Here is a 27,832-nt window from a genome sequence, read left to right as displayed (position 1 = left end):
AGCCTTTTTGGCAACAAGGGAACCTCTCTCCTTGAAGTTCTTGATGATGCGATAGATTGTTGACTGAGGTGCAATCTTTCTAGCTGCGATACTCTTCCCTGTTAGGCCATTTTTGTGCAGTGCAATGATGACTGCACGTGTTTCTTTAGAGATAACCATGGTTAACAGAAGAGAAACAATGATGCCAAGCACCAGCCTCCTTTTAAAGTGTCCAGTGGTGTCATTCTTACTTAATCATGACAGATTGATCTCCAGCCCTGTCCTCATCAACACCCACACCTGTGTTAATGGAGCAATCACTGAAACGATGTTAGCTGGTCCTTTTAAGGCAGGGCTGCAATGATGTTGAAATGTGTTTTGGGGGATAAAGTTAATTTTCTAGGCAAATATTGACTTTGCAAGTAATTGCTGTTAAGCTGATCACTCTTTATAACATTCTGGAGTATATGCAAATTGCCATTAGAAAAAATGAAGCAGTAGACTTTGTAAAAATTAATATTTGTTTAATTCTCAAAACTTTTGGCCATAACAGTACTAGCTCAAAAGGTTGCTTCTACTCAATACTGAGAAAGAGCCTAAATACTTATGACCATGTGATATTTCAGTTTTTCTTTGTTAATAAATTTGCAAAAATTTCTACATTTCTGCTTTTTTTTTCAGTCAACATGGGGAGCAGAGTGTACATAAATGAGAAAAATATGAACTTTTTTGAATTTACCAATGGCTGCAATGAAACAAAGAGTGAAAAATGTAAAGGGGGCTGAATACTTTCCGTACCCACTGTATAAGATCATGTGCCGACCTCTTTTTCTTTCGCTTATCGCAAAGGAAAGAAAATCAGTACGTTCAATACATAAAATATTATAACGAAAAAAGGAGTTTGGTTTGTTCGCAGGTGCGATTTTTTTATTCTACTTGTATTTCAAAGCATTGCTATTGTTCATTGTTACACTGACTGGCAAACCAGATACTTATATCAGACTTAAGGGGACTAGGCCTTCGTTAGCCCCACAGCCATCATGGTAAACCCTCAGTCAAAAACTTTAAATGCCAAAGTTTCTAATCTAACCACATCTAATGGATTAAATCTTCTGTGACTAGACATGAGCGATAAGTCAACATTTGAATTTGCCTGTGTGCACAGTTTTTACTGGAAAGTTATTCTCCACAAATTCAATGTCCCTTAATTTGTTCTTGGAGCATAACACTGGTCAACAGCATTTTTGGTGCCAAAGATATTTCATCGAATTTAGGGTATTTTTGGGGTGCTGATTCTGAATATGTCATCAGTTTTGCCAGATTGGCTCAAGTTTTTGAGATTTTTGGTATCTTATTTATAGCACTTGTTGGTAAATGCGACGCATCATCTCATTAATTTCTTTGGATTAGTACTTGAACTGAGCAGTTCTCAATATAGTTTTGTGTTAATTAGTGTTCTAAAAGTTTGTTCATAGCTTGATTTTTGCACTAACTTTATGTTGTTGTCTGTTTTCCAGTGAAAAGCATGAACTCATCAAGAAGAAGTTGTCTTAACGATCCAGACTCATTCTGTTACATTTGTGGTGAATACACACTGCCAAAACATAGAAGAAACATAACAGACTTCGTAAAAAAAGTGTATTTTGCCTATTTTGGGGTTATGCTTGGGGACCAAGACAAGTTTTGGGCACCACACATAGTGTGCAAAGCATGTATCGAATTATTACGAAAATGGAGCAAAGGACAAAGAAAAAGCTTCAAATTTGGTGTTCCAATGGTGTGGAGAGAGCCAAAAAATCATCATGATGACTGTTATTTATGGTAAACACAGGTACAGGCACATCTTCACAATGAGGGACAGGCCTTCTTGCAGATTCCATGTTACTCCCATTTTCGTTTCTTATGCTTATTGAATCCTTGCACTTGCACTGCACAGAAATAACAGTCATCATGATGATTTTTTGGCTCTCTCCACACCATTGGAACACCAAATTTGAAGCTTTTTCTTTGTCCTTTGCTCCATTTTCGTAATAATTCGATACATGCTTTGCACACTATGTGTGATGCCCAAAACTTGTCTTGGTCCCCAAGCATAACCCCAAAATAGGCAAAATACACTTTTTTTACGAAGTGTGTTATGTTTCTTCTATGTTTTGGCAGTGTATATTCACCACAAATGTAACAGAATGAGTCTGGATCGTTAAGACAACTTCTTCATGATGAGTTCATGCTTTTCACTGGAAAACAGACAACAACATAAAGTTAGTGCAAAAATCAAGCTATGAACAAACTTTTAGAACACTAATTAACACAAAACTATATTGAGAACTGCTCAGTTCAAGTACTAATCCAAAGAAATTAATGAGATGATGCGTCGCATTTACCAACAAGTGCTATAAATAAGATACCAAAAATCTCAAAAACTTGAGCCAATCTGGCAAAACTGATGACATATTCAGAATCAGCACCCCAAAAATACCCCAAATTCATTAAAATATTTTGGACACCAGAAAAAAATTTTTTTTTCGTTGACCTGTGTAATAAATGCAACATGTCAAAAATAAAAAGAAATCCTTGTACTCGCCTTACCACTCACCCTTCAGTCCTTGTGTCCTTGTCATATCTTCTAATCTCCTCTGCTCACACCGAAATCCCCGTGCCTCTCCCACCGGGCTGAGACTTCCGACTCTGATAAGGGCTGGGAGGTTTCTGCACAAGGTCACGACGTCATGATGTCACAACTTGCGCTATGATATTGCGCATGCATAAGCAGAACTGTCCCGAGCCTCATCAGCACTCATGGTGGGGATCAGAAGATGCAACGGGGAAAGGACAGGTGATGGTGAGGAGCAAAGGGGATGGAGAAATGAGGTAAGAGTAATAGTGTTTTTATTAACCTTTTGTTGGCCTTTTATAGTTCAGAAAAATTGCAAAAAATCTACAAAGATTCAGATTTTTGGAAAATTTGAGTAGAATTCAATTCCACTCTAATTTATTCAGCTGTAATGATGACCAAGCATGGCAGGGAGCTTTAAGACAAGGCATTCCCATCAGTTAATAAATCTTTCAGAGCAGCTCAATTAACATATAATTCAAATATAAATAAATAGTGATATCTGTCTTATTGCTATACTGCTGCGCACATTATGTTTTGGCAGGACTTTTGATGAGAAAATGTCCTTTTGTAATATACCAGGCCAGTATAGGTTAGTATATCTTTTTATGGTATGGAATAGCATAGTAGACTTTGCTATGCCATATGTAGGTTTACTGTAAAAATCTCTGTACCGCACAAAGTTGCAATAATAGTATTAAATGCATACTCACATGCAAAACACCAGAAAATTATTCCTGTTAGGCTATGTTCACACTAGGCGTTTTTGCAGCATTTTTTATGCATTTTTAATGCAAATTTTCAGCTGCGTTTTACAGTACCAGCAAAGTCTATGAGATTTAAGAAATCTCATGCACACACATTGTTTTTTATGTCATTAGGATTTTGTGCTTTGCATGTTTTTTTGTACAATGGAGCATGCCACTTCCTTCAGCATTTTTTCAGCGTTTTTCACCTATTCAAATGAATGGCTGGTAAAAAAACGCTGAAAGAATGCCCCAAAAATGCAGGTATCAGATTAGAAATAGAGCTTTCCAGCTGAGTTTCACAGCCTACTGTATGTTTCCTTGCTATGAGAAATAGTTCACACTTTTTAAATGAAATAACACTATTTCTATATGATTTTTAGGATGACAAGAAATTCCCACCTGCAATACCAAAGAAAACTTCCAGGGGAAAATTCCCTGTCACTCGAGAAAGGTCTCTAGACCTACCTGACCGTCAAAGACAAGAAGCCAGAAGACGTCTAATGGCAGCAAAGAGAGCAGCTTCATTCCGGCAAAATTCAGCCAGTGAGCGTGCAGACAGCATCGAAATATACATACCGGAAGCCCAGACTAGGCTTTAAGAACAAAGCACTGTATTGGTCTTTTTTAAACAACATATTTGTACAGTTTGTAGCACACTTGATCATTTTAGTTAATCTTCTACTTATATATGCGCTTGTCATTGTGCTCTTTGTGCCATAAGCGCAGTGGAATGCTATTTCATTTCCTCCGAGTTTGCTAAACTCATTGCAAAAACTTCTTGTTTTGTTACCCATGTCTGACTCGAGATCAGCTACATGCATAGGGCTTGTTGAGACCTGACTTCTCCAACATGTTCTCAGAGGACAACAAGAAAAACCTCCAAGATGGAACCCAGCCTAAATTCTTGGTTATTTCTATTTTTATAAATTACACGATCTTTAGAAACAAGAATAACTAAATGGGTACATCTCGCCACTCATTAGAGGCATTAGCTAATCCGAGTAGAAGGTGCTACACATTAGAAATGCAGGGGAAAATGAATGCATTACTCTCTGAACTCCTGTTTATTTCATTTAGATTAGACAAGATAGGTAACTATGCTGCTCCTATTCACATGAGCCGGTTGCATAGAGCAACCAAAGACCACCAATCTCTAATATTTCATTTGGTTGCTTGGAAAAATAGAACCTCCAAGAACCTGTTTGGCTCCTATACAACCCTTTGTTGGGTGAACCCTTTGCACTCTGCAATCCAACCATGTATTCAAAATGCAAGAAGACTTCATGAGTGTATCTGTGGAAAGAAAGTGAATGCCTTAACAAAATGATGTTTTGAAACCCAATATGAAATGGATAGTCACACGTCCTTCCATGGACCCTACACTTCTGTTTACATTATTCTTTATTTTAATACAGTGATGTATGCGCTATATTAACACACAATCAAAGCTACTACTATGTTGACAGGGCATCCTTACAAATATGAATGTTTGCTGTTTAAAATGCCAGTTGTGACGTGGTAATAATTTTTAAAATCATGACTATAAGTGGTAGATATCTTTCCGTTTTGATGGTTATTTTAAGGTATAGTAATGGTGATATGTGGTTTACACCTGTAATTTATTAATTTATTTTTATATAAATTATTTTCTTCCTTACCAGTTTTCATTATTAACTTGATTGTCTCAAAATACGACAGTGTAAGGGAATAAGGGAATGTAGCAATTTTTCGCATATCCAGTTAACGTAAAGAGGAACCATGTAACCTCAAATTTCAGTTCAGTTTTTCTTGTCTAATTTGTCATAAAGCTTCCCTTTATGTGTGTGGCTAACTAGCGGAAAGGGCTTTTTTTAGTTTCAAGAAAAAATAACTATTAATGTAATTTACATTAGCTGCTATATCCTTCCAAGATAGTATTTCTATATGGTTGCAAAAGTTGCGAGACAAAACTAAAGCTTTCAGATCTGGTGATAAAAAGCCTTAAAAACATTTTAGTATTTTTTTCTTTTTAATGAACTTTAATAAAAATTACATGATTAATACCATTACCTAAACTTTTTTTTAATTATTAATCAGAATTTGCAAGGTTATGAATCTTTATAATATACTCCATTACATTGTTTTGCATTCTTCTGTTCCAAAAACCATGCTGAAAATTACCTGGCTACTTAATGCACTTTAGAAGCTGCTTTCAACTGCTGCTTTACAAAGAATGCACACTCACACACTATTTATCAAAGCTCTCACTGTTTGAACATTGGTCAGGGGAGCTTAGAATCTCACACATGGAGTATGTTTGCAAAATAGTATTTGAATATGGATTTTTTAGGCAAGCAGTTAAAAGTAGCTTCTAAAGGAGCATGAACTAGGCAGTAAAAATATCACTCTCTGCATTAAGTCTTTGAGAGAAGGAAGCAAAAGAAGACAATAGAGTACATTACAATAATTCTGAACTTTAGAAAAGCTGATCAATAATTAAAATAACTTTAGTTAATATAATATTAAGTAAGAATACTAACTCATAGACTGCCTACATTGTACATACTAAATAAAATAAGTTTATTGCTTTGTTTTTCTTTTTTTTACTTTATTTTATCACTTATCATCCCACTAGTCAAACTTTCAGCTACAGAGTTGTCTTGCGTAGAATGTCCATTTCCATGTGCTCTACTATAGCAAGCTAAGTTAGTAAAAGTCCGTGATACATACTTTTTTATTGATTAGTCATATTGATTACAGGAAATAGCTCGGGGCCACAGTCATCCAAAATACCATCCAATTTTTCACCATCAAATCCTTAGCTGGTCACCATCAGCTAGTCTTAGTTTAACCTGAAATTAAAGATGTGTTTTTTTTTATTTGACAACATCTTCAATTGCTTGAGACTAGATTAACACATGCAGTTTTAATGCATTTTTTTTTTCAATAAATGCCAGGAGTTGTTAAAAAGAAGGAAAAGTGTTACTAAAATAGGCTACTTGGGTTAAATTCATAGTGTTCACATTTGGTGTCACCATTTAAAATGGTTCTGATAAATGTAAATGAATGGCTAGTCATATGCTACAGAGGAACATATGTCTACCACTAACCGCCTAAAACGTTATAATAAAACTGACAATCATTTGGTAATTTTTTTGTATGCATTCCTGAGTTTGGCTTTCAATTTTTGGCATCATTAACTAAAAGTTGGAAACGCTGAAGAAAAATATTGCAAATGTTATGTAATCAAGTAACGTGGTAAATGCATAGTAATCACATAATCCATAACTAAATAGCCAATTACATAAATAAGCCAATTTATTAAATTATATAAGATAATATTTAAAATATTTGTATTGCTTTTTTTTTAGAATTGCCTAGAGAATTATACAATTACATCTTAGTTTTACATACATTGTAATTAGCTCAATAGAAATAGTCAAATGCCTTTGTTCCATTTAGTAAAGTAATCACACAGCTGTAGGTAGGTTTAGAAGCCTTAAAAAAGACATGCACCAAGATGTACAGACAAGGAAAGTTGCAATCAGTTCCAATTTATGCTTAGCTAAAATAGAAATTAAAAAAAAAAATTAAAATTCCCTAGCTCTAAAATAATAGGAAACACAAATATGTTTATCACATGTTAGCAAGCCTTCAGGGAATTATGTTATGTTTATTCCAAACTGAATATAATATAGATAGAGATCCACAAAGATGAGTGGGTCGGGCAAAATTCGAACTTGCCTTGGAAATTCGATTTGCAGAGAAGTAATTATCCACAAATTTAATGTCTCTTACTGTGCTCTAGCATCTCTCCGGAACCCTAACAATAGTAAACTTTATGTGCAAAAAAATGAAAAGAGTCCTTATACTCACCTTACCGCTTGCCTCTCACTCCCCTTCACTAGTCGCCACTATCCGTCCGGTTCCTTACAGCATCTTCTGATTCCCACCATTTGAGCTAGAATCCCTCAAACATGCAGAAGGTCATGATGTCATGACGCAGGTGGTGGTGAGTAGCGCAGTGGCCCGGAGAAGTAAGCGGTAATGTAAGTATAAAGATTTTTTTAACCTTTTGAGAGCCCTTCACTTTGGCCACATATGCGAATTACAAAAAAAATCTGCATTTTGATGACTCCAGATTCTTGTAAAATTCAAGTAGAATTTAATTCCATTAGATATTTAGCCAGTAATTAGCAAATAATAAGCGACCATGACACAGCAGTTTACACAACTATAGTAGAAGTATCCAATTGGGTTTTCACACAAAGGTATTCTTCATAGTTTTATTTCCTAGAACTCTAAAATCTAGATAAAACCCTACATTTTAAAATGCTCTACTTTTTTAAATGTGGCAAGCATCTTTTACAGTATTTTTAATTTAATTATTATTTTACCTATAGGAAATATGCCGGAAAATAATGCCATACCTAAAAAATGCTGCCCAAAAATACTTCCAAAAATGGCACGAACTAAAATATATTGTGAATTTTGTCTTTCAATATGGAGTTCAAAATAATATCACATCACAATCTGCTAAAAAGGTTAAAGAAGAAAATGCTAAAAAAAGCTAATACATGTAATAAAACAAAAGAAAAAATACCGCTACCAGAAAAAATGAAATGTTCTAACATTTAATCTGAATGTGTATTCTGTCTCAAGTGAATTCATTCATTTGCGATTGTATAAGTCTTCAGAAAATGCGGTCCTCAATAGCAGGATAAGAAAAACGAAAAAAAGTGGGCCACAGCAATGTATGTACATGTTCTAAACAAAGTCCATTCTGAAAACTAGTACTTCCAAATTCTTTGCATGTTTAATCAATAGAATATATAGATTTTTATGTGTAAATAAGATTTTACTTTCTAGTCATTCACCATTTAAAGGGAACCTGTCAGCTGTTAAGGCCGCTATAAGATGCGGCCACTGCCTCTCAGGGCTCATCTACAGCATTCTATAATGCTATAGCTAAGCCCCCGATCCGACCTGAAAGATAAGAAAAATAAGTTTTATTATAATCACCCGGGGGGGTGGTCCGGTACGGTATGGTCCAGTCCGATGGGTGTTGCAGGTCTGGGTCTGGCGCCTCACATCTTCTTGCCATGCTGCCCTCCTTCTTCATCGCTCCATGGCAACATGCTGCTGCGCTGGCGTACTTCTCTGCCTTCAACAGGGCATACTATATTCAAGGTTCCTACTACACGGAGAGCTCATAGAATTACATTGCTTTTAGGTAAGAATACAATGCCTTACAGAGGTGCATGGAGATTCCATACAGAGACACATGGCCTGAAATCTGTGTATGAAGGTATACTTCCATGCACTCTGCAGGGTTATATGCATGGGTCTTTGACATTTTTATATCTCATCTCAGAATATTGTCAGCATCAGAAACAATGTAACATCAAGGGATTTAGGGAGTATTACATACTGGTTAGCACTGTTCACTTTAAATTGTTTTTAACCTCTTCCCTCACGCTCAAAGAAAATCTGCTCCTGTGCAGAATCCCTGAGCAATCTTCACAATGATTAGAAAGTGCATTCATGCAGTGCTTTGCCTGATCATAGAAAGAAACGTTTAGCGTAACTGTGTTTTCTCTTATGTTCAGTGGTCCCGTTGGTGTTCACCTCCAAAACTTTTCCCCCTCAAAACTGGATTAGGGCATATGTGGTGATGAGGCAAATGACAACAGGTGGGCCATTTATATGGATGCACCTAAATAAAATGGGAATGGTTGGTGATATCAACTTCCTGTTTGTGGTACATTAGTATATGGGAGGGGGGAAACTTTTCAAGATGGGTGGTGACCATGGTGGCCATTTTAAGTTGGTCATTTTGGATCCAACTTTATTTTTTCAATGGGAAGAGGGTCATGTGATATCAAATTTATTTAGAATTTCATAAGAAAAACAGTGGTGTGCATGGTTTTATCATAACTTTATTCTTTCATGAGTTATTTACAAGTTCATGACCGCTTCTAAAATGTGTTCAAAGTGCTGCCCATTGTGTTGGATTGTCAATGCAACCCTCTTCTCCCACTTTTGACACACTGATAGCAATACTGCAGAAGAAATGCTAGCACTGGCTTCCAGCATCCGTTGTTTCAGATGCTGCACATCTCGTATCTTTACAGCATAGACAATTGCCTTCAGATGACCCCAAAGATAAAAATCTAAGGGGGTCAGATCGGGAGACCTTGTTGGCCATTCAATTGGCCCATGACAACCAATCCACTTTCCAGGAAACTGTTCATGTAGGAATGCTGGGACCTGACACCCATAATTGATGGCATGGTGTGGTATATGGGGTACAAAGACAGTGGGGCCATTCTTCATCAATGGAAACCTCAAAGCCACTGGATATCTGAAATTGCTACATGATGATGTGTAACCCTCTTTATTCACTGAAGATGGCAAGTTCCCTGAGTTTTTCCAGCAAAATGGTGCACCACCACATTATGGGTGTCAGGTATGAGCATTTCTACAAGTAATCTGACCCCCTTAGACTAGCATTTCTTCTGCAGTGTTGCTATCAGTGTGTCAAGAGTGGGAGAAGAGGGTTGCATTGACAATCCAACACAATGGGCAACACTTTGAACACATTTTATAAGTGGTCATAAACTTGTAAATAACTCATGAAAGAATAAAGTTACATTAAAACTGAGCACACCATTGTTTTTCTTGTGAAATTCTCAATAGGTTTGATGTGTCACATGACCTTTTTCCCATTGGAAAAAATTAAGATGGATCCAAAGTGTCTCACTTCAAAATGGCTGCCATGGTCACCACCCATGTTGAAAAGTTTCCCCCCTCCCATATACTTATGAACCACAAACAAGAAGTTCATATCACCAACCATTCCCATTTTATTTAGGTGTATCCATATAAATGACCCACCCTGTATAATGGTGCAGACAGTCACAATGTGCTCTATCATTCATCATTTTCAACCCTATATGGCTATTTGAAGTGGACAGCAAGACACAGTGGGTACATCTTGGTACCCACCTCCAATTGATTTATAAATATGGATGGAAATGATGCACCACAGAGCACACTGTGACTTTGCTATTACCATTATAGTCATGACAAAATATAGAATAAACGGGCACCAACCACAATGTCAATTTAGGTGGGATCACCTAGTGCATATAAATGGATTGACATGAAAACACATGAAGAAAAGAAAGTATATGCACACAAATAGGGATCACCACAAAGATATGATAAAAAAGTATCAATTTTATTAATGGACACAACAAACAGACACTTTGTTTAAAAACAATTAAAAAGTCTGAACAACCAGACACTGATAACAAAACAAAGACAATGGGTCATTTTGATAAATAGTTAAATACTATGGGTCCCAAGGCCAACCATTCAGTATAATGCCAGGTATCTGCTAGTTACCATTACCTAGGGTCTATCAAATCAATTGTAATGACAATCATGACCTTGGATCAAAAATACCATATTATCAATAACTACTGTGGTTACATAGAAATTCTACATATGCCATGAATGGAAAATTGAATACTTATCATGTTGCCAACACAAATAAACATACATTAACAAGTCCCTTTCCCTAGCATGATATCACCTGGTTTCTGAGGATGAACAAGCTACCGGGTAGGTTACATGGGACCCCCAAACCCACGCGTATCGACACAGTGAGAAAGACACATCACTGTGTCGATACGCGTGGGTTTGGGGGTCCCATGTAACCTACCCGGTAGCTTGTTCATCCTCAGAAACCAGGTGATATCATGCTAGGGAAAGGGATTTGTTAATGTATGTTTATTTGTGTTGGCAACATGATAAGTATTCAATTTTCTATTTATGGCATATGTAGAATCTCTATGTAACCATAGTAGTTATTGATAATATGGTATTTTTGATCCAAGGTCATGATTGTCATTACAATTGATTTGATAGACCCTAGGTTATGGTAACTAGCAGATACCTGGCATTATACTGAATGGTTGGCCTTGGGACCCATAGTATTTAACTATTTATCAAAATGACCCATTGTCTTTGTTTTGTTATCAGTGTCTGGTTGTTCAGACTTTTTAATTGTTTTTAAACAAAGTGTCTGTTTGTTGTGTCCATTAATAAAATTGATACTTTTTGATTATCATATCTTTGTGGTGATCCCTATTTATGTGCATATACTTTCTTTTCTTCATGTGTTTTCATACCATTATAGTCATGATGCATACATTCGAATCCCGTTTCACAAGGGGTTTGAACATAAGCCCTTATGGGGCCACTGAACGTAGGAGAAAATCTGTGCAACAGGGCTATTTGTCTGGAGAGTAAGCTGTCCATCAGGAGGGAAGAGTTGTTTGTGAGAAGGGAGCAGTTTATGATGGAGGAGCAATTTGTGATGGAGCAATCTTTGTGAGGATAACACCATGGGAAGCAGTCTGTGTGAAAGGGGGGACTAAAGGCCCCTTTACATTTAGCGATGCACCAGCGATCCGACCAGCGATCCGAACTGGTCAGGATCGCTGGTGCATCGCTAAATGATCGATAGTGAGCTGTCACACAGGCAGACCTCACAGAGATGCAGCAGCGACGCAGCACACGATACTCACCTTTCACACACAGCGATCCTGACGTCCTCCCGCCCGCCTCCACGCGTCGCTCGTCGGCGCCAGCAGGAATCCCCGCAGGAAGCGCCCGATGAGAAATGGAGCCGGACATTCTCGCGTGATCAGCGATGGACAGCGGGGGAGCCGGTCGGAGGTAAGTATCACACATATCACACACAAAATCAGTGACATTATAGCGATATCGCTAGCGATATCGCTATGTGTAAAACCCCCTTTAGAGTTGTCTGTGTAACATAGATGGGGCAAAGATAGTAGTCACTGAGAGATTATAGGTCATATGAACAATCTGTGAGAGGGAGTTGCCTGTTCTTAGCCTTCCTGTTATAGGGACAATTCTGGAGGGGTGAGTAACCCACTAGACACCAAGTATCTAACATTAATCCTTTTTCTGCCCTAGACTACCTGTAATATTGACATTAATGACTTCATAGCGCCAGACCACCAAGGATTCAGATTTACCACTTCTCTGTCAGTAATTAATGACATTAACACTTTCAATGCTTCAGACCTCATGGATGTTACTATAAAGCCATTACCAACTCTAGCTAACTAATTTGTTTATACATTAATTTTTTTTCTATGACTTTGATATTTGGATAATTCGATTTAGATGAAAAACCTAGCTTGCCCTTTCACAAGCTCCAAAGACTTAAAAGCAATGTTCCCTCCACCATATTTAGAGCTCCATTTCAGCACAATAAAGGGAAAGTATTAATCAATTTGTGTCAATAAGTAAACATTTTGGCACCCAAGTTTTTTTCTTGAACCACTTTTCAATATTTGTAAGAAGAGCGGACAAAGCTTATTGGCAGGTTTGTAGCCAGCAGTGCTATAAAAAAAAGTATCATTCAAAAAATTGGTATAAAAAGCAGAACAAATACTCCCCCACTCATAGAAGGCATAGATTTCATTTTCTAGCTTTAAGACACATCACTAAACCCATTAAGTGACAAGCACCATTTTACTAGATCAAAATTCAGTTAAAGACTGACACTAGTCTTAAATAAGTATACACGTTATTTTTTGCATTCCATCAATGTATATACATGTTAGTGTAGTATGAGTGATTTAATATATGTACCAATAGCCATTTCTCCAGTATCTCATGCCACTTTGGTCCTATTCTGAATCGCGTGACGGCGGTTCTAACACTCTGGATCACACTGGGCTCTATCTTACAGCTGTAAGACACTTTTACAATGTAAGTTCATGGTGTCCCCTTCTGATGCTCCGTAGACTTACATGGTAAAAGCCACTTCTGGGTCACATGGAGCGCAATGTGAGGCAATTAGTCGGAAAAGCCATCACGTTACCCAGAAAAGGATTAGGGTAGTGCTGGGCACCAGTGAAGACTGTGATTGATGAGTATATTAACACACTTATAGTATACTAAACTAACATTTACACAGGTTTAAGGAATACAAAAATTAATGGGAAAGCTCCTTTAAAGAGGACCTGTCACAAGGACAAATGTGGCCAAATTTTGCTGATATTTTATTCCCCTTGCTCTTGAGTATTCTGTTTTTTGGGGGGGGCTGGTGGAGAGTCTCATGGGAGCAGGGTGGATAAAATAAGAGAAAAAAATGTCCACTTTTCACTGGTGACAGGTCCTCTTTAGTAGATTTGTGTTCATTTTTTTAAATATTGTGATGTCATGTGCAGGATTTACTGTAGCTGTAAATGCTTTACAGTAAGTGAGTACCTTTATCAGATCTAGGTCTAGCTACCTTAACAAAGCAATGTGCTGTTTGCTATGGTGAATAGTAATAAACATATCCTAAACTAAACTGATGTTTTTCAGATATGATAAACAAGCCTTATAAACTTGGTTTCGATGGGACAGGTTGTTGGCTATCCTTCAGTATTAAAAAGAATGTTTTCAATGTAGCATAGTTCCTGCTGTTGAAAAAATAAGTCCCAGCAGAGTATTCCAAAGTTTTACAGAAGATACATGTAATTTTTAAAAACTTTATAGAAAATGTACACAGTCTAATATGTCAGAGGTAGTTAATTTTCAGTAAAGGTGTGTTTACATAAGACAACTTTTTTGTAAAAATGATGCCACTGACCTATTTCCTCTGAATGCAGTTTGTAAGAATCAGTGCATCAGCATTATATACAAAATTTAAGTTGCAAACTTTCTATAACAAATCTGAAACCTGTAATTCTACCTTAAATATGTAGTCCAGATATATGTAACTATTGATAAATATGTGCTGGTGTTTTTTTTTTTCAAAATTATGGTAAATTGATCTTAAAGATTTAAGAACACTTTTGACAGCACTGAGCCCTTTTGGGCTATTGAGCTTTCCGAAGAGTGATATGTAACACAATCCCCACCTGAAGCCTAAAGTAAAACATTGTAGTTAAAAAATTAAGCTGAAGAATATAATGCATTAAGTTAAATTATATTCAAACCCTGGAAATAGTAAAGTAGATTTTTACACTACTTGGGCATACATTGACCTATGTGTTTCCTGGATAACAGACTACAAACAAACTCAGCGTAGTCTGAATCTAATGTCTTCTATTATTCCACTTTTTCTGTTGCGGTAGAAGAGAGTAACTAAATGTAAAAAAAGGTTGAAAAAGCCCCAAAAAGCTTTGAAACTTTGCATGTTGTTTCATCCACCAAATAGTCAAAATTCCAAAGCACATACCATACAAGACATTGCAGCTTTTGAAATATCATATCCATTCTTCCACAGTAAAAGTAGCTAAATTTAAAAGGGGATTGTTGGGATTTTTGAAAAGTTGGCAAAAAGAAGAGACTGTTCTAAAATAAAGAAATAAGCATTAATTATCCCTTGACTTCCTTGAAGATTCCCTACTCATTTCCAACTTTTAGAAAATCCAGCAAAGGCCCTTTCATCAAACTTTTGTTATATGTGCTAAATGATCATTTTAAAAACTATAATGTTTTTTGTTCTGAGCTAAAATATACATTTTGAAGCAAAGCTATCAAATCTAATCTTGGAAAATTCAGCAGTTTCTAACTAAAGGGAAACTATCATCAGAAAATGACCTATTAATTAAATCAAGTTTGTGTGTTACATGTGTTTTATTTTGGCTGTTTTTTTTACTTAGCACAATCTGTATTAAAAATAAAAACCTGACCACTATCACACTAGCCACTGGGGATTTTATAGTTTCATACTTACTTTTGTTTCAGGAAATAACACATGTACAGAGCCATAATAGTCAAACCCTGAATCTATCTTTTGTACAAAATTCATTGTGGAACGAGGGAAAGCAAAGTCACCTGTGACACCACCTATTGTGATTGGTGGATTCTGGACTTATCAGCTGTGTATAGCGGTGTTACACCTCATTGCCAATCCTGCCTCTACTGAAAAGAAAACTGTACATTTTTCCTGAAAGGGCAGCAAGTGAGACTCTAAAAAACCCCCAGTGGCCACTGAGAAAATTACAGGAACAAGGCCACTTTCACATTAGCGTTTTTAAGCGCTGCACTTCGTGCACAATAGAAACGCATGCAAAAAACGCATGAAGCGCTTTGCATGCGTTTGCTTTTTTAGGCGCATGCGTTTTAACCAGTTTCTAGCCATGTTAACTCTTAAAACGCACGCGATTTTAAACGCAGGCGTGCGCATGTTCATGCGCACGCCTGCATTCCCATAGACTGTAATGTGCTATTTTGGCGCATTCCGTGTGCATGCGTTTTTTTTTTGACACAGGTTGGACGGACCAAAAAAGCAACAGGTTGCTTCCGGCGTGCCTAGACGCACACCACAAAAAACGCATGTGCACGAAAACGCATACAAACGCGTGCAAACGCTAGACCATGCGCCTCCATGTTAAACATAGGGGCGCATGGCGCATGCGCATGGACGCGCATAATGTGCTGCGCTAAAAAACGCGCTAATGTGAAACCAGCCTAATAATGTTACTTTTTGATCAATATAGTGATTTTTTTTTTTTAAATATATGTAACATAATCACTTGATTTCAATAGTAGATCATCTTCTGATGATAGCTTCCTTTCAACAAAATAATTGGTGGACGTCCAGGATTTGGGTCAACAAACCCAGTAAAGAAAGGGTATATTCACTTGGATCTATTCAGCGCTAATTGTCCTTTGATTCTGATTTTTCTGTAGCTTTCAGTATCAGAGCATCAATCATCCACTGATTTCAATGGAGCAAACAGACTAGAAGAGATTTAAAAAAAAAATTAAATTATAATATCTTTTTTTTTTTTTTAAATGAGTAGACAAAATTAATATGCTAATTTAAAATGTGTCGGTGTGCCAAACAGACCTTTGATTGTATCAACCTAGTAATAAAAGTTTTTTTTTCTGACATGCCCATTATATGCAACCCAGTGTATAATTCACTATTATTGATCACAAGATATTGATTGTCATCCCTATACAAGGAGCAAAACATCTTTTCCACCTTGTTAAGCACTTTATCTATCTGTCACCATACCACCAAGCCCGTCATATGCCTGAATACACAGAGAAAGGTTGTAATATTAAATTAAATATTTCTTGTACTAAGAAATTTCTGGAAAGCAAATACTTAATTAGCATGTGACGAGTATTGCGCAAACAAATACACGCATGTTTCACTACAGATCTTTGCTGTGTTAGACTGACTAGTTAGGAGAAAACCAGGAAGATGGAAATTATTTGATTTCTGAGGGATGAATAACCAAATCGCCTTAAAGTGTAACTGAAAGCAAAGCTACAAAATGGATGAATGTATACGTTTTCAAATAAAATGATATATACCTATTATACTTCTGCAAATATGTAAATATAGATAGTAATAGATTAGAAGAAAGCAATGTCTTATTTTCACTAGAGCAATGGGCCAATACCCAAGGTAGCCTCACAGTCTAAAATGGTTTGTATTCTGACCCTCAACTACAAAGTAACACTACAATAAACAACTTGCGGCTCATCTTGGTTCAATCAGACCACTATGGGTAATCAGTCCCATAATTCTAAAATGGCCATTTATATCCAAGTTATACCAGCAGTGAGACAGAATCGAAATGCTATTTTTTACCCAGACAAAGAGTCAGTATAAGCTACACAAATCAGTGGAAGAAAGTCTACTGATAATGTTAGCCTTTTGGACTATTCTACGCAAAGAAGAAAGCAATATGTGAAGAACGGAGAATACATGGCAAGAGAATGAAGAGTGGGGACAGTAAATGTATGGACCTCTCCTTACCTCCTTGAGATAAGGGCAAAATAAATTTGCAGTATAAGTAAAACGCAGCTGAGGAACACATAAAAACAGCATCTTCCAGAAAAGTTAAAAGGTCTACTTCTCCAATGTTCCTCTTTTACCTAGTGCCAAACATATTGAATGCATGAATGCATAAACTCATAAAAAAGGTGAAAAAATTTTTACGCAACATCATGTTTTATATGGCAGATAAAGTTAGAACTTTTATGACTACTGTATATGAGGTATATGAGGTATGCTGCTCCATTTTTATCTGAAGGCTAAGCTGTGAAGGTCTGCAGTGCATTTCCATAGGTTGCTGCTTCCTACCAATCATGCATTTCCTTCCAGTAGCGGCATTCAGGCTGTTCATATCAAGCTGCTAATTCAACTCACATCTCAAAGATTCTGCATGTAACAATGATACTACGTGTAACTAGAGGGCTCGGTAGCCAAAGAAATGAGTGAGCCTCTTCCAGTTCATTTTGAAAGATGATCTAAAATCGAAGTCAGGGATTATATTGTGTTAAGAAAAGATGCATGAAAGTTTACTACATTTTCCAAAAATGATACTGAATATAACAAGCCATTTATAATATAGTTGTGATAAATTAATGACCAACCTTATTTCTGACGGTTGACGAAGTCAACATTTGGCAAAATTCAGCTTGACCTTTACAAGCTGCAAAATCATGTAACTGCTGAAAATTTACTCATTTCTTGCTAGAATTTAATAGTTTGTATTCCAAAAAAATATATATACGAAAGACAATGAGGCAAATAGCAGCAAAGTACTCGAACCAACAGCAACCAAATGTCAACTTGGGTCGAATTAGTTTGGTTTTAAGTCCACTTCTGCTATTGGTAATAACAATCATATCTTATTGTGTAAATTACAATACAAAGAGCTATATATGGCTTATACACTCATACTACGCCATTGTGGAATCATTCACATATGCTTACCTCATATCATGTGGACACAATTTTGCTATTACCTGTTACTGTTTTTATTGTATTATCAATAAGCCAGCCACCATTATTAGAAACAGGGCCTGTAAGAAAAGCAAATTTCATTGACTCATTAACATAGTTTGCATTATGGTATTAAAGAATTGACTCCTTTAGACATGTATAATTTATGCTTTGTTTCTCTTTTGCTCCAATAGAAGATATATAAATATATATAAATATATATATAATGTACACATAATGTTTCCTGCTGTTGGTAAAATGTTTTCGGTACGGGATAACATTTTTAAGTGCAATATATACATCTTTTTAAACCGTTAACATTCTATCAACAAGGGCAGCAAAAAAGCCATGTTTATCTATGTATTGTATATATTAATAGCAAAAACAATAAAATGATGTTTTTAAGACCTGTGGTGTTTTCAGTTCAATCTACTAAAACAGGTTCTAACCTGCGGTTATTATACAGTCATATGTAAAAGTTTGGGCACCCCTATTAATGTTAACCTTTTTTCTTTATAACAGTTTTGGTTTTTGCAACAGCTATTTCAGTTTCATATATCTAATAACTGATGGACTCAGTTATATTTCTGGATTCAAATTAGGTTTATTGTACTAACAGAAAATGTGCAATCTGCATTTAAACAAAATTTGACCGGTGCAAAAGTATGGGCACCTCAACATAAAAATGACATTAATATTTCGTAGATCCTCCTTTTGCAAAAATAACAGCCTCTAGTCGCTTCCTGTAGCTATTAATGAGTTTCTGGATCCTGGATGAAGGTATTTGTGACCATTCCTGCTTACAAAACAATTCCAGTTCAGTTAAGTTTGATGGTCGCCGAGCATGGACAGCCCGCTTCAAATCATCCCACAGATTTTCAATGATATTTAGGTCTGGGGACTGGGGTGGCCATTCCAGAACATTGTAATTGTTCCTCTGCATGAATGCCTGAGTAGATTTGGAGCGGTGTTTTGGATCATTGTCTTGCTGAAATACCCATCCCCTGCGTAACTTCAACTTTGTCACTGATTCTTGCACATTATTGTCAAGAATCTGCTGATACTGAGTTGAATCCATGCGACCCTTAACTTTAACAAGATTCCCGGTGCCGGCATTGGCCACACAGCCCCAAAGCATGATGGAACCTCCACCAAATTTTACTGTGGGTAGCAAGTGTTTTTCTTGGAATGCTGTGTTTTTTAGCCTCCATGCATAACGCCTTTTTTTATGACCAAACAACTCAATCTTTGTTTCATCAGTCCACAGGACCTTCTTCCAAAATGTAACTGGCTTGTCCAAATGTGCTTTTGCATACCTCAGGCGACTCTGTTTGTGGTGTGCTTGCAGAAACGGCTTCTTTTGCATCACTCTCCCACACAGCTTCTCCTTGTGCAAAGTGCGCTGTATTGTTGATCGATGCACAGTGACACCATCTGCAGCAAGATGATGCTGCAGGTCTTTGGAGGTGGTCTGTGGATTGTCCTTGACTGTTCTCACCATTCTTCTTCTCTGCCTTTCTGATATTTTTCTTGGGCTGCCACTTCTGGGCTTAACAAGAACTGTACCTGTGTTCTTCCATTTCCTTACTATGTTCCTCACAGTGGAAACTGACAGGTTAAATCTCTGAGACAACTTTTTGTATCCTTCCCCTGAAAAGCTATGTTGAATAATCTTTGTTTTCAGATCATTTGAGAGTTGTTTTGAGGAGCCCATGATGCCACTCTTCATAGGAGAATCAAATAGGAGAACTACTTGCAAGTGGCCACCTTTAAATACCTTTTCTCATGATTTTATACACCTGGCTATGAAGTTCAAAGCTCAATGAGGTTACAAAACCAATTTAGTGCTTCAGGAAGTCAGTAAAAACTAGTTAGGAGTGTTCAAATCAAGAAAATGATAAGGGTGCCCTTACTTTTGCACTGGTCAAATTTTGTTTAAATGCAGATTGCACATTTTCTGTTAGTACAATAAACCTCATTTGAATCCAGAAATATAACTGAGTCCATCAGTTATTAGATATATGAAACAGAAATAGCTGTTGCAAAAAACAAAATTGTTATAAAGAAAAAAGGTTAACATTAATAGGGGTGCCCAAACTTTAACATATGACTGTATACAGTGACATGTAAAAGTTTGAGAACCCCTAGTTAAAATTACTGTGATTGTGAATAGTTAAGCAAGTGGAAAATTAAATGTTCTCTAAAAGGTCTACAGTTAAAGATGACACATTTCCTTTCTAGTTTAGAATATATACATATACATATATATACACTCACTGGCCACTTTATTAGGTACACCTGTCCAACTGTGTGTTAAGACTTAATTTCTAATCAGCCAATCACATGGCGGCAACTCAGTGCATTTAGGCATGTAGACATGGTCAAGACAATCTCCTGCAGTTCAAACCGAGCATCAGTATGGGGAAGAAAGGTGATTTGAGTGCCTTTGAACGTGGCATGATTGTTGGTGCCAGAAGGGCTGGTCTGAGAATTTCAGAAACTGCTGATCTACTGGGATTTTCACGCACAACCATCTCTAGGGTTTACAGAGAATGGTCCGAAAAAGAAAAAAAATCCAGTGAGCGGCAGTTCTGTGGCCGGAAATGCCATGTTGATGCCAGAGGTCAGAGGAGAATGGGCAGACTGGTTCGAGCTGATAGAAAGGCAACAGTGACTCAAATTGCCACCCGTTACAACCAAGGTAGGCAGAAGAGCATCTCTGAACGCACAGTGCGTCGAACTTTGAGGCAGATGGGCTACAGCAGCAGAAGACCACACTGGGTACCACTCCTCTCAGCTAAGAACAGGAAACTGAGGCTACAATTTGCACAAGCTCATCGAAATTGGACAGTAGAAGATTGGAAAAACGTTGCCTGGTCTGATGAGTCTCGATTTCTGCTGCGACATTCGGATGGTAGGGTCAGAATTTGGCGTAAACAACATGAAAGCATGGATCCATCCTGCCTTGTATCAACGGTTCAGGCTGGTGGTGGTGGTGTCATGGTGTGGGGAATTTTTTCTGGGCACTCTTTGGGCCCCTTGGTACCAATTGAGCATCGTTGCAACGCCACAGCCTACCTGAGTATTGTTGCTGACCATGTCCATCCCTTTATGACCACAATGTACCCAACATCTGATGGCTACTTTCAGCAGGATAATGCGCCATGTCATAAAGCTCGAATCATCTCAGATTGGTTTCTTGAACATGACAATGAGTTTACTGTACTCAAATGGCCTCCTCAGTCACCAGATCTCAATCCAATAGAGCATCTTTGGGATGTGGTGGAACGGGAGATTCGCATCAGGGATGTGCAGCCGACAAATCTGCGCCAACTGTGTGATGCCATCATGTCAATATGGTCCAAAATCTCTGAGGAATGCTTCCAGCACCTTGTTGAATCTCTGCCACGAAGAATTGAGGCAGTTCTGAAGGCAAAAGGGGGTCCAACCCCTTACTAGCATGGTGTACCTAATAAAGTGGCCAGTGAGTGTATATATATATATATATATATATATATATATATACACAATGTCATTTTTTACATTTTAAAAATTACAAAAAAGGAAAATGGGCAGATGCAAAATTGCACCCTGCATGGATAGTACCTAGTAGGACCTCCTTTTGCAAGTATCACAGCTTGTTAATGCCAGTCAAGACTCTTTCAATTCTTATTTTAGGGATTTTCATCCATTCTTCCTGGGAAAATTCTTCTACTTCTGTGATGTTCCTGGGTTGTCTTCAATGCTCTGCATTAGTAGACATCATCCTCTATTCAACTTCAGCTTTTTTTCAAATGGTTTTATGTTTGCAACAAGAATTTGTTGAAGTTCCATTGAATCCATTCTTCCCTTTACCCATGAAATGCTCCCCGTGCCATTGGCTGCAACACAACCGCAATGCATGATTGACCCACCCCCATTTTTAACCCCTTCTCGACATGCGCCGTAGTATACAGCTCTGCGGGAGGTTTGTTCCCGCAAAGAGCAGTATATCTACGGCAGCACGATCGTGCAGCCTCACGCTGAGTACCGTGGCGATAGCTTGCTTGCACCGGTCGTGGGCTTTCATCCCCCCTGATGCCATTGTCAGTAGTGACAGCAGAATAGAGAAGCATCATCAGTCCAACATGATGCGATCGCGTTGACCTGATGGTCTCCATGTAGACCCCCAGCACCAAGATGGCCGCAGGGTCCTTCCGGGTCCTGGAGGGACCTGATCTGATACTCTGCATGCAGAGTGTCAGATCATCGATCTGACATTATATAGTGATGTCCCATACTGGGACAATGTAAGAATCCAATTAATACATTTATGTAAATAAAAAAAGATAAAAGTACACATATTTGGTATCGCCGCGTTCGTAAAGACCTGCTTTATAAAATTGCCCTTCAGTGCACACTGTAAAAATAAACGAGGCCAAAAAAATGCTTTATCATCATAACGCCAAACTAAAAGTGCAATAAAACACAATCAAAAAGAAGAATGTAAATAAAAATGGTACTGCTGAAAACATCATTTTGTCCCGGATTAAAAAAATAGGCCGCAATATCGCTCCATTAGCGGAAAAATAAAAAAGTTATAGCTCTCACAATAAGGTGATGCAAAATGTATTATTTTTTTTTCTACAAAATAGTTTTTATTTTGTAAAAGCGCCAAAACATAAAAAAAATATAAATTGGATATCGCCCTATCATACTGATCCAAAGAATAAAGCTGTCTTACCAATTTTACTACAGGCGAGCAGTATAAAAAAACAAAAATAATTCCTGAATTGCTGGTTTTTGTTCATTCTGTCTTCCAAAAATCAGAATAAAAAGCGATCAAAAAAATAATGTGCCTGAAAATGGTACCAATAAACACGTCAACTCATTCCGCAAAAAACAAGCCCTCGCATGACTCTGTCGGCCAAAATATAAAAATATTATAGCTCTCAAAATATGGTGATGCAAAAACTAGTTTTCCAAATAAAAATCATCTTTTAGTGTGTGGCAGCAGCCAAACACAAAATCCCAATATAAATCTGGTATCGCACCTACCCAAAGAATAAAGTCTCTTAATCACTTATACCGTATGGGGAATAGCATATAAAATTAAATAATTCTTCACATGCTGTTGATTTTTTCATTCTGCCTCCCAAAGATCACAGTAAGGCTTGGTGCATATTTATCCTGCGCTCTGCGCTGAGCGTTTACACCTGGGTTTCTGCGTAAATCTATGAAATGCATGATTCAGGCAGAACTCCCCAGCAGAAAATTCACCAAAAATGAGGCAGATGGAGTCACGGTGGATGCCATAGGACCTGTGATCCAGTGGTGTCTGTCTTTTTTTGATTGCAGAAAAGTGCCGTCGGCCACAGTTTTGTGCACTTCTGAAAAGGACACCGCTGAACCGAGGCCAGACGGAGACCACAGTAACTCTGATGCCTCATTAAAGTGAATGGATCCCTCAGGGTTTAATCAGTCATGTCATTCGGAGATTTAGATGGAAACCACAAAGTAAGTGCTCAGCATAGAGCGCCGGATAAATGTGATCCCAAACTTTATGTAAAATGTTCCCAATAAAAGCTTTAACTCAATCCACAAAAAAAGCAAGTCCCCACTCAGGTCATCTGTTAAAGGAAATATAGGGGCTTCCACGTTACTGGTAGCACAAAGGCGGTGGAAACACGAAATGGCTCCTTACTCCCCAAAAGAAATTCAGCAAATTCTCTGCTCCCAAATCAAAATGCCCTCCTCCCTTCTGAGCTCCAGTGTGCCTAAAGAACATTTAGTGCCCACATATTTGGCATTTCTGTAGTGATGAGAGCCTGCCTAATTTACAGGTGCGTGTCTCCAGAAGCACGGGCTGGGTATAATATACTGGTCACTACAACATACTGGTCACTACAGCATGCTGGTCACTACAACGGCAGTTTGCAATTTTCACTAGGCAACATCAACTGCTGCCTGTTTCTGTAAAACACCCATGAGTCAAAACTGTAGATAAATTCCCAAAGGGTTATAATTTCCAAAATGGGGTCACTTAAGGTGGGATTCTGCTTTTCTAGCACTTAGGGGCTCTTTATATGGAATCCACAAACTAGTCTAGGAAAATCTGCACTCCATGAGGCAAATAGCACTCCGTCCCTCCAGAGTCACTGCGTATGGCTAAGTAGTACTGTACAGCCACATATGGGGTATTTCTACATTCAGCAAAAATTGTGGGACAAATTCTTGTGCCATTTTTACCAATTTCCCAGTGTGAAAATGTAAAAATTGGGGCTAACACACAATCTTGGTGGTAAAACTGAAAATTATTTTTTCTTCACTGCTCAATGGTATAAAAGTTTGTGATACACCTGTGGTGTCCATATAATCACTGCACCCCTAGATGAATTCACTGAGTGGTTTAATTGGTAAAATAGGATCACTTATGGGGGGTTCTGCTGTTACGGTACCTCAGGGGCTCTTCCAATGTAACATGGCACCCTCAAACAAGTGCAGTAAAATCTGCACTGTAATATGGCACTACTTCCCTTCTGAGCTTTGCACTGTACTTCAAAAGTAGTTTTCAACCACATATTGGGTTTCAGTGAACTCAGGAGAAATTGCACAACAAACTTTTGGGGTCCATTTTCTCCTTTGCGCTTGTGAAAATACAAAATTTGTAGCTAAAAAAGATTTTTGTGAGAAAAATGTGTTTGTTTTTTTTAATTTTCATGGCTTAACATTTTAAACTTCTGTGAAGCAACTGCAGGTTCAAGGTACTCAATACACATTTAGTAAAGGTCCCAAAGGGGACTAGTTTCCAAAATGGTGTCATTTGTGGGGGTTTCCATTGTTTAGGCACATCAGGGCTCTTCAAACGCGACATGGTGTCTGCTAATTATTCCATCAAATTTTGCATTCAAAAAGTCAAATGGCACTTCTTCCCTTCCAAGCCCTGCTGTGTGCCCAAACAGTATTATCACCCCACATATGGGGTATCGGTGTACTCAGGAGAAATTGCACAACAAATTATATGGAGCAATTTCTTCTGTTACCCTTATGAAAATGCAAATTATGGGGCTAAAAAAGATTTATTTGGGAAAAATGTGATTTTTTTTATTTCTACGACTATACGTTATAAACTTCTGTGAAGCACCTGTGGGTTCAAGGCCCTCAATATACACTCACTGGCCACTTTATTAGGTACACCTGTCCAACTGTGTGTTAAGACTTAATTTCTAATCAGCCAATCACATGGCGGCAACTCAGTGCATTTAGGCATGTAGACATGGTCAAGACAATCTCCTGCAGTTCAAACCGAGCATCAGTATGGGGAAGAAAGGTGATTTGAGTGCCTTTGAACGTGGCATGATTGTTGGTGCCAGAAGGGCTGGTCTGAGAATTTCAGAAACTGCTGATCTACTGGGATTTTCACGCACAACCATCTCTAGGGTTTACAGAGAATGGTCCGAAAAAGAAAAAAAATCCAGTGAGCGGCAGTTCTGTGGCCGGAAATGCCATGTTGATGCCAGAGGTCAGAGGAGAATGGGCAGACTGGTTCGAGCTGATAGAAAGGCAACAGTGACTCAAATTGCCACCCGTTACAACCAAGGTAGGCAGAAGAGCATCTCTGAACGCACAGTGCGTCGAACTTTGAGGCAGATGGGCTACAGCAGCAGAAGACCACACTGGGTACCACTCCTCTCAGCTAAGAACAGGAAACTGAGGCTACAATTTGCACAAGCTCATCGAAATTGGACAGTAGAAGATTGGAAAAACGTTGCCTGGTCTGATGAGTCTCGATTTCTGCTGCGACATTCAGATGGTAGGGTCAGAATTTGGCGTAAACAACATGAAAGCATGGATCCATCCTGCCTTGTATCAACGGTTCAGGCTGGTGGTGGTGGTGTCATGGTGTGGGGAATTTTTTCTGGGCACTCTTTGGGCCCCTTGGTACCAATTGAGCATCGTTGCAACGCCACAGCCTACCTGAGTATTGTTGCTGACCATGTCCATCCCTTTATGACCACAATGTACCCAACATCTGATGGCTACTTTCAGCAGGATAATGCGCCATGTCATAAAGCTCGAATCATCTCAGATTGGTTTCTTGAACATGACAATGAGTTTACTGTACTCAAATGGCCTCCTCAGTCACCAGATCTCAATCCAATAGAGCATCTTTGGGATGTGGTGGAACGGGAGATTCGCATCAGGGATGTGCAGCCGACAAATCTGCGCCAACTGTGTGATGCCATCATGTCAATATGGTCCAAAATCTCTGAGGAATGCTTCCAGCACCTTGTTGAATCTCTGCCACGAAGAATTGAGGCAGTTCTGAAGGCAAAAGGGGGTCCAACCCCTTACTAGCATGGTGTACCTAATAAAGTGGCCAGTGAGTGTACATCTAGATAAGTTTCATAAATGGTCTAGTTTCCAAAATGGTGTCACTTGTGGGGGGATTACCACTGTTTAGGCACATCAGGGGCTCTTCAAACGCGACATGGCAACCACTAATTCTTCCAGCATATTTTAGATTGAAAAAGTTAAATGGCTCTCCTTTCCTTCCAAGCCCTGCTGTGCACCCAAACAATTGTTTTCCTTCACATATTGGGTATCTGCCCACTCAGAAGAAATTGCATAACAAATTGTATGGTGCAATTTCTCTTGTTACCCTTATGCAATATATATGCAAAATATGGAGCTAAAAAATATTTATCTAGGAAAAATGTGATTTTTCTATTTCAACGGCTTAGGCTGGTTTCACATTTGCGTTTTTTTTCGCGGTAATTTAGCGCTAAATAGCGCATGCGTTTTTTTTTTCCTATACTTTGCATGGGATGCGCTTATGTGCGCATACACATGCGTTTGTACGCGTTTTACCGCGCATGCGTTTTTTTGCGGTATGCGCTCGGGCGCACAAAATGCAACTTGTTGCATTTTTTGTGCGTCCGATTTGCCTCAAAAAAACGCATGCGCGCGCAATGCGTTTTTTTACAGCAAGACACCCAATATAAGTCTATGGGTGCGCATATGTGCGCATTGGCATGCTTATGTATGCGTTTTTTTGCACATGCGTTTTTTTTTGTTAACCATGGAATTTAGGGGTTTTGGTTAGAGTTAGGGTTAGTTAAGGGGGTTTAGGGTTAGGGTCAGGGTTAGGGTTAGGGTCAGGGTTAGGGTTAAGTATGGTTTGGTTAAGGGTTAGGGTCAGGGTTAGGGTTAGGGTTAGTGTCAGGGTTAGGGTTAGGGTTAAGTATGGTTTGGTTAAGGGTTAGGGTCAGGGTTAGGGTTAGGGTCAGGGTTAGGGTCAGGGTTAGGGTTAAGTATGGTTTGGTTAAGGGTTAGGGTCAGGGTTAGGGTTAGGGTTAGGGTCAGGGTTAGGGTTAAGGTTAGTTAGGGTTTGGGTTAGGGTTAAGTATGGTTTGGTTAAGGGTTAGGGTCAGGGTTAGGGTTAAGTATGGTTTGGTTAAGGGTTAGGGTTAGGGTTAGGGTCAGGGTTAGGGTTAGGGTTAGGGTCAGGGTTAGGGTTAGGGTTAAGGTTAGTTAGGGTTTGGGTTAGGGTTAAGTATGGTTTGGTTAAGGGTTAGGGTCAGGGTTAGGGTTAAGTATGGTTTGGTTAAGGGTTAGGGTCAGGGTTAGGGTTAGGGTCAGGGTTAGGGTCAGGGTTAGGGTTAAGTATGGTTTGGTTAAGGGTTAGGGTCAGGGTTAGGGTTAGGGTTAGGGTCAGGGTTAGGGTTAGGGTTAAGGTTA

The 27,832-nt window shown here is 38.3% G+C and overlaps 1 protein-coding gene across 3 annotated transcripts in view; it reads left to right on the top strand.

Annotated features, from left to right (window-relative positions):
* The window catches only part of DLGAP2 (DLG associated protein 2), an 824,782-nt gene extending 818,311 nt beyond the window's left edge, over positions 1-6,471 (top strand). For all 3 annotated transcript variants that reach the window (XM_073589202.1, XM_073589200.1, XM_073589201.1), the window contains one exon: positions 3,723-6,471. In XM_073589202.1, the coding sequence (XP_073445303.1) occupies positions 3,723-3,941 (219 nt within the window). In that variant the 3' untranslated portion in view covers positions 3,942-6,471. The remainder of the gene's footprint in view (positions 1-3,722) is intronic.
* The last annotated feature ends 21,361 nt before the right edge of the window (positions 6,472-27,832 follow it).

This window comes from Dendrobates tinctorius, unplaced genomic scaffold (assembly GCF_039654945.1).
Source record: "Dendrobates tinctorius isolate UK_male_01 unplaced genomic scaffold, ASM3965494v1 ptg000107l, whole genome shotgun sequence".
Taxonomy (NCBI): domain Eukaryota; kingdom Metazoa; phylum Chordata; class Amphibia; order Anura; family Dendrobatidae; genus Dendrobates; species Dendrobates tinctorius.
Note: the sequence above shows the minus strand (reverse complement) of the source record. Positions and strands in the feature narration are given on the sequence as shown.